The sequence below is a fragment of the Cucurbita maxima genome, unplaced genomic scaffold, assembly GCF_002738345.1.
Source record: "Cucurbita maxima cultivar Rimu unplaced genomic scaffold, Cmax_1.0 Cma_Scf00019, whole genome shotgun sequence".
Classification (NCBI taxonomy): Eukaryota; Viridiplantae; Streptophyta; class Magnoliopsida; order Cucurbitales; family Cucurbitaceae; genus Cucurbita; species Cucurbita maxima.
Genome location: NW_019272035.1, coordinates 424546 through 432548, shown reverse-complemented (window position 1 = coordinate 432548; position 8003 = coordinate 424546). Strand labels below are relative to the sequence as shown.

At 34.0% G+C, this 8003-nt stretch overlaps 2 protein-coding genes across 4 annotated transcripts; one reads left to right on the top strand and one right to left on the bottom strand.

Annotated features, from left to right (window-relative positions):
- Positions 1-498: 498 nt before the first annotated feature.
- On the bottom strand, positions 499-7398 carry LOC111493876. 3 transcript variants are annotated; one of them, XM_023143782.1, is made up of 4 exons: positions 7198-7398; positions 6964-7082; positions 4820-4854; positions 499-837 (listed from the first exon to the last, which is right to left on the bottom strand). In XM_023143782.1, the coding sequence occupies exons 1-3, from the start codon at positions 7356-7358 to the stop codon at positions 4835-4837; spliced, it is 300 nt and encodes a 99-aa protein (XP_022999550.1). In that variant the 5' UTR covers positions 7359-7398; the 3' UTR covers positions 499-837; positions 4820-4834. The 3 variants fall into 3 exon arrangements, with proteins under 3 accessions (XP_022999550.1, XP_022999551.1, XP_022999549.1); XM_023143783.1 differs by lacking the exon at positions 499-837 and adding an exon at positions 4490-4561; XM_023143781.1 differs by lacking the exon at positions 499-837 and having other exon boundaries at positions 4577-4854.
- On the top strand, positions 731-3946 carry LOC111493822 (rho guanine nucleotide exchange factor 8-like). The gene is made up of 7 exons (XM_023143702.1): positions 731-1011; positions 1155-1271; positions 1471-1622; positions 1783-1857; positions 1953-2222; positions 2557-2877; positions 3188-3946. The coding sequence occupies exons 1-7, from the start codon at positions 765-767 to the stop codon at positions 3575-3577; spliced, it is 1572 nt and encodes a 523-aa protein (XP_022999470.1). The 5' UTR covers positions 731-764; the 3' UTR covers positions 3578-3946.
- Positions 7399-8003: the final 605 nt, after the last annotated feature.

The following is an 8003-nucleotide window of genomic DNA, read 5'->3' as shown; positions in this document are numbered from 1 at the left end:
TTAAAAAAAAAAAAAAAAAAAAAAAAAGAACTCCCAAAATTATTCCCTAATCAATACTTAAAAAAAATCTCTAAATAATTTCTCCAAACAATATAGGCAGTATTTACTTGTTGACAAACCATGATCGTAAAAAAGGTTTAAGGATTTCTTTTTTCTAATAAATAAAAATAGTATATTTTTTAATAAATTACCTTAAAAATAAACATATTGCATACCACCTTTATTTTTAGAATATAACATTATAAACAAGAGACCGAGATTCAAACCTATAGAACTCAAAAAGAGAGATATTTATGTCGGACCATTCAAGCTACGGTTAAGAATTAGCTTTCGGTTGACTTCAAATGACTTCTAATTTTTTGACGGATAGAAATGGTCAAGACTTTTCTCCATACACAAAAAGTAGCCACTAAAAAGAAAACCAATCTCTAATTGTGCTTGTATGTCTCTCCCTAGTTTGTTGCCAAGCATTGATCTCTCAACCATTGAATTAAAAGAGAAACTCAACTAAATTTGCAGCCTTTATTGCGAACACTTTTTTCACTTAAACCCTTCACTATTTCTCTCTTAACACATTCACACCACAATCTATTGCACCCAAAGAACACCAAAAGGAAAAAAAAAAGAGAATAAAACTGCACTATTTTCTCTAAACCCAGACCCCGAAAACCTCCACATTCAAAGGAAAAAAGTACCCATTCTTGATTGCTTCAATTCATTACAAAAAAATTTGTTGTTGTTGTTGAAGAAAGATAGGATTCAAAATGGTTAGAGCTCTGGTTCAGCAAAGCGTTCAGCAATCAAGATCATTCCAATTCAAGAGAACCGTGGAGCTTCCTGGAAGAAAAACCCATAGTTTGATTTCAGAGGGTGGACAAGAGGGTCATGGTTCAAGAGATTCTTCAGAATCCCAAAGAATTGGATGGGCATTGAGTGACAATAAAAGCCCGGTTTCGTGTTTCGATGGACATGGTATCAAAGCAAGATGTCTACGATGTCAACCTACCTCTGGTAAAATTATGATGTTTTTACCTCTTTACTTGTCGAGTTGTATCGATTTCATCAAATTGCAGAGCAAAAACACTTATCTAAGTTAGCTTGAGAGTTTCCTTATCTTCTCACCAGTTTGGCCACTCATGAATTTTTTGGTTCAGATTTGGAATTGATGATAGCAAAGTTTGCTAAATTGCTTCTGGGTGAGGATATGTCAGGAGGTGGAAAGGGTGTTTCTTCTGCCCTGGCTTTGTCTAATTCTATAACAAACCTAGCAGGTATCCTTTTTTTTTTTTTTTTTCCTTCTTGTATCTGTCTTTCTCGAACATCATGCCATATTTAGATTCCGGTTTACATTTTCTTCGAGTTCAACAATATGTTAAAGGGATGATTTGAATGTCAGACATTTCGGTCGATGATATGTCTTAACCAATTGGGCTAGAATCTAATTTGTATCAATATGAAAAAACATTGTAGCGTCTACTTTTGGGGAGCAGAAGCTCGAGTCGTTATCTTCGGAGAAGAAAACGAGATGGAGAAGAGAAATAGAATGGTTTTTATCTGTAACCGATCACATTGTTGAATTTGTCCCTTCAAAACAAAGGACAAAAGCTGGAATAGACATGGAGGTCCTCCTCTCCCTAAACTCCTTTTTTCTTTCCAATTTTTTGAGTTCAACCCGTGGAAGCGGGAATTCAAACATTTGACCTCTTGGTCGAGGGAATATACATGGTTCCCTTCCCTCGTTCCTCCCTTTGCGTTCTAAAGAATTGTTTGTTTTTCTTATAGATCATGGTGACTTTACAAAGGAATGATTTGCTCATGAACATTCCAGCACTTAGAAAACTAGATGCCATGTTAATTGTAAGTATCTCACCCATCTAAGAGGTCCACATTTTCCCAAGGACCTTAAGGCTTATCATCCTTACCTCCAGTTCTCACTTGAATACCATTGGCAGGGTTACCTGGATCAATTTGGTAAACTAGATGAATTTTGGTATGTATCAAGAGATGATGAATCTATTACAGATTATACACAGAGGGATGGAGACAAATGGTGGCTACCAGCAGTTAAGGTACCTCCGAACGGGCTATCCGAAGTTACTCGAAAATGGCTGCTGTTTCAGAAGGAATCTGTGAACCAAATTCTAAAAGCAGCCATGGCCATAAACGCTCAGGTATTGACAGAAATGGAAGTACCAGAAAGCTACATTGAATCTCTCCCAAAGGTAAGAGAAAAAAACTTGTGATCTAAGAAGTATGGTCAGTTTAGGTCGGTTAACATGACCGTGTCTAATATGTATAAGATACTTGTTAGGCATATATCGGACACTAATTTAGCAAGCATAAATCAAACTCATGTGTTAGCATATAAATCTATCATGTTTTTAGAAATGATATAGTAAATGTCGTGTTTGTGACCTAGATTTTCAAGAAATGACATTTCACTGTGTTTGGGTCGTGTCGTATCTGTGTCTCGTGTCTGTATCCGTGCTTCTTAGCTTAGGATGATTGGTTATATGAAATTTGAAGCTGAACTTGAATGGTGATTATCTTTTGTAGAATGGAAAAACAAGCTTGGGAGATGCAATCTACAGGAGCATAACAGATGATTATTTTAATCCAGAGGAATTCCTAAAATCAATGGACTTGTCGACAGAATACAAAGTGATTGATCTTAAGAACAGGATTGAGGCCTCAATTGTGATATGGACGAGGAAGATGCATCAAAAGGATGGAAAGTCCACATGGGGTTCAGCAGTGAGCTTTGAGAAAAGAGAGATTTTTGAAGAGAGAGTTGAAAGCATCTTGTTCTTAATTAAACAAAGATTTCCAGGGATTTCTCAATCTGCTCTTGATGTATCCAAAATACAACATAACAAGGTAAAAATCAACGCTTCGATAACTGTCTTGGCTAAAAAGCCCTTGAACTTTGCCCTTTCTTTCAAAACTACCTGTGAAGTAGAAACTTTACCCTGGGACAATGTGCCGGAGTTCGGGTTCCAGGTCCTAATCTTTGTCCAATATCCTATCTAATTTCTATTTCAAGGATAGTTTCAAATGTTCATCGAAGAGGAGTATCTTTTTTAAAAAGGGCAAAGTTCGGAGATATTTACGTACTTAAGCTTTGCTTTTGCTAAAATGTTGAAACATCAGCAATCCATTGATCTTCATCTTTGGTGATTGTTCACAGGATGTAGGACAAGCAATCCTAGAAAGCTATTCAAGGGTGATAGAAAGCTTGGCTTTTAATATCATGTCCAGGATTGAGGATGTACTTTATGCAGACACTGTTGCTCGAGAATTGTTGATCGAGCAGTCGTCTGAGAACGTCTCTGTGGATACAGAGAAGCAGCTGAGTCCCAATGGCTCCCCACCTTCAAAGACACTCTCAGATTTCATGGGTTGGGACGTTGACAATGATAAACTTAATACAGAATCATTGTCCACTAAGGAGAGTTGCTGTAAAGAAGACGTGACCCTTGTGAGCAAAGCTGCTGATGTTGTAACACCAAAAAAATTGTCTTACTTAGAGAAGCTTGAGAATTTAAGTGCTTTAAGAAGTCCAACAGCTCGCCATTAATCAAAAGGTAGAAACTGAAGGAGAGAGGTAAAAAAGGAGAGGTAAGAAAAGGTAAAAAGGGAGAAGCTAAAAAGAAGGGATACAGTGTCATATTTTGAAGTTTCACCCGATGTAAAAATTCAGACCCATGTAGGATTCTATTAACCTATTCTTTTGTAGGGCTTCCTTCTAGCGAAGGAAATAGAAGTTTTCTTTTTTTATGTATATATATATATTTTTTTTAACCTTGGGGTTTGAGCATTTAATATGTACATTCTTTCTAGTTGTATTGACTTGAAGCTAATCTAACATTTCATTTTTTTGTTTATTTTTTAGGCCCTTTTCATAGTAAGAGGATATATTTTGAACTTCATTCATTTACCAATGTTGAAAATTGGGGTTGTTTTATCACAATTTCTTTACCAAAAAAAAAAAAAAAAAAAAAAAAAAAAGATTAAGCTTATAAATACTACTTCCACAAAATTTTAAAAATAGTTTAAGAAGTTGTTTTTATTTTAGAAATTTCATTAAAATACAAATCTTTTTTGTAAAAAAAAGGTGAAAATTATAGTAAGAAAAATTGGAAGGAAACAAGCATAAATTTCAAAAACAAAAAACTAAAAACAAAATCGTTATTGTCAAATGGGGCTTATTTTTTTTTTTTTTTTTTTTTGAACTTGGCATAGATTTTGAAAATATGGCTAGAAGGTCGGTGACAAAACAAAACAATGAAACAATGGAAGTGGTGTTTACAAGCTTAATTTTCAAAGACCTAAACCTAAAAACCGATACATGCTAAACCTAAAAACCGATACATGCTAAACCTAAAAACCGATACATGTCTATGTAGCTGGATTCCTAAAACTTCAATAGAACTTGGCTAGGAACTTGTCTAGGAGAATGAATTCAAGATCATTGCATTGCAACAAGATGTCATTCAAGTCATGCATACACATCTAATCAAAAAATTCAGCATGCCCATGCCCTTTCCAAGGGTAATAACTCCTACGATCATGAAAGTTTGTATATCAATCACTTGCAACATTAACTTGTTTCATTTGAGTAAAATGCCAGCAAATAAGTATTGCTGAATCACTTCAATGAATTTCATCATTACAAGATGAAATGTAACTTTAAACCTCAGCCAAATTTAGGACAAAAGAAATTTAGAGGCGATGATTAAGGTTTATATTCTTGTAGGGAGCTAAGAGTAAAAAGAAACCCTAATAGTCAACAAATAGAAAAGTACAGAGAACAACTTACTGCAAAGTAAAGCCGTCATAAAGGCATTGAAATACCTGCAGGAAAGACAAAACAATGTCAAAGACGGTTCTTCTAACAAATGAATTGTCGTGCAGGAAAGTACTTAAAATGATGATCTATAAACTTGCATCCATAACTTCCTCCCATAAATAAAATTAGCAAAAGTTAATGCCAGAAGACACTTGTAACAACTTATTATGAGACCAAAGAACAAAGATAATAACCCTACAACTGTGAAGGGGACTTTGAGGCATCGGTTTGGCTTCCCAAGCCTGACCAATGTTTAGGATGATAAGTTTCCAAAACTGAATTTATTGGAGAAACGATCGAGTTTGAACAATAACCCCACAAAGTTTTTCTTAGTCTATGCTTTCTAAAGCTGCATCCCAACGACTTCCCAAACCTTTAACTTAAACCCCTAGACATACTAAACCAATGTTTGAAGATGTCGAACTCATGCTTGAATCACCCCCGAAATGATTTTCTTTACTACTTTTACAGTCTTCTTGTTCTCAAGAACAAAAGTTTCGATTTGTGTTTCTTTTGGGTAATTAAGAGATATTTCTTCAGAATAAACTCTGTATAAAGGAGGAGATAAGAGTCCTAAACATCTAACCAAAGTTTAAGAGCCAAGAAAGATGCCAAAAATTGATTATCTTGATTATCGTGAAAATTCCTACTTTTTTCACTTTTCGAGCCTTAAAAAGATTAGCAATATAGCATCAGTCTAGATAGATTTAGCCTGGTTTCTGGATTTTGAAAGAAGTAGCATCTGAAGTACAACTCAGCTTTTGGAAGAGCTACCCAAATCCATAAAAACAAGTAACAGTCCCCAAAACTTCCCAGTGAACCCGCAGAGAATGATAACGAGTCACTGTCATCCTAGCCACCCAAAACAAGCACACATTATGAGGGTTCAGGTGTAGGAGGGGTAATAAACAATGATGCCACAAACTTCTTGCAATTGGAAGTTAGTAATGTTTACTTTTTTACAAAGAACAAAACATATCAAATAGATTACTTTCTTCGGGAATTTTTGTTGTCACCATGAGATATGACAACATCTGAGGAAGAAAATGAGGTGCTTGTATACAGGAGAATTTTACATGGATTAAGAGTACCTCCCAATTAACCAAAAATTATACGTCCCCGCGCACACAAATATAAGGAACTCCCCTATTTACTTAAACACCAGTTGAATACTAATGACACAAACTCTAGGAACCAAAAAATGGTTCAAAAGTCGTTTGCAAAGTGAAGAAAACGTACTCAAATGTTCCAACATTTTATTTTTTTCAATTCTTTCCAGCCAAATAACCCAAATATGTGCACCCACTTACTAGGTCACGAGTCATGACAACCATTAATTTGAAGACATACAGTTCTATGGATTGTAGGATCAAGTGATATTCCATTGAAAATCACTGAGATGCGCATAAGTTAGTATGGGTATACACTCACATCTTAGACAGCGGTAATAATAGATAGAATAAAAATGATATGATAACACTACTATTGAGATGTGCAACACAATTTTTTTTTTTTTTTAAGGTTACATAAATTGAAGATCGTAAATATTCTCTATCATCAACTAGTTGAACACAACTCGAGTATATTTTGAAGCTTGGTGATAAATAAGAGGAGTCAACACATAAACATAAACGGCATCAGTCAAGTTGTAAAAAAAGTAGATTAATGCTAAAATTCTGCAGTCGATTAAGGCTACTTCTTATAAATGATCAATTATATTAAATTTTCATTCAAATACTGAAATTTATTGCATCATTCCGCTTGCTTCCTTCGTACACCAGTCCAAGTGATGTTGTCTATCTATCATTTTCACCTATATGACTCTAATCGCAATTCAAAGGTGACGGAAATTCTAGTAGTACAGGCAATCAGCAACGTCGCTAAATATCCACGATTAATTCAATCGTACTGGAATTCAGCAAGACATGTGCATTGAACTTGACCCGAACTATGAACAGATACTAAAAAATATCCGACATTATTTTATAGAAAAAAAATCTATAAAGTGCGAACAAACAAACGGATATTCGTAACATTTCCTTAGCGACATTCCTCGAGCAAATACAATTAAGGAGAATCATCAGCATTCACAAGAATCAAGTGCAAGAACATACCCTGAGGAACCAACCCCCATCCTTGAGATTCAATGCTCAGACTCGAAATCAATCTAGCTGCAGCTATAGCGCTGTGCAATGGCATCAGTGACCCCTGACTACTCAACTCCAATGGTAACCTATTGCAAAAATCTATTCCATAGTAAGGAATTGAACCAAATCCATTTCTGTCACTAATGATTATTTGATGAAATGACAATGAGATTGGAAATGGAGAAAAGAGACAAGTCTCACCGCGAAGTGCAAGAAACACGCGATATAGAAGCTGCAGAGGGCTGAGATTGACAAGACGATTTGAAAGGAGAGAGCTCAGAAGATGGAGACCTTTTGTTGAGCTTTGGAGCGAGAGATTGCAGGCGAGATGATAGCCGAGAGACTGCCCTTAAGGACGCCATTGTAGACTTCTTTCCACTATGCTTGAACTGTAATGAAATGAACATCAAAGTATTACAAGGGTTTTAGCAAATATTCAAGTCCAAACGTCGTCGTTTCAGTTCGATAAAGAAAATTTGCTTTACATCACAATTGAATTTAAGTTTTTATTTTATGGCTAAATTATATATATATACACGTAACATCTGATATTTATTTCAAAAATATATTTAAACTTTCAAAATTTATTTATATATATTTTTAAAAAGTCTTTAAACTTTCACTTATAAAATTTTGTTAATTCAATAACTACGTAAAAAAAATTAAATTAAATTAAAAAATATATATTGTTTTAGCTTATAAACCTTCGTAAAATAACTATTTTACTCTATACCATTATTTTGTAATCTAAAAGCGGTTTAAAATATATATTCACGTGTTAAAAAAATATTCATACTTATTACTTTTACCATTTTTAAAATTAAATATTTTAAATAATCTACCACACATAATATAATTAAATATATATATATAATCTACCCCACCACCTCACTTAATGAATTAAAAATTAACATAAGTAAATAGATGTATTAACCATAACAAAAAAAAAAAAAAAAAAAAAAAAAAAAAAAAAAAAAAAAAAAAAAAAAAAAAAAAAAAAAAAAAAA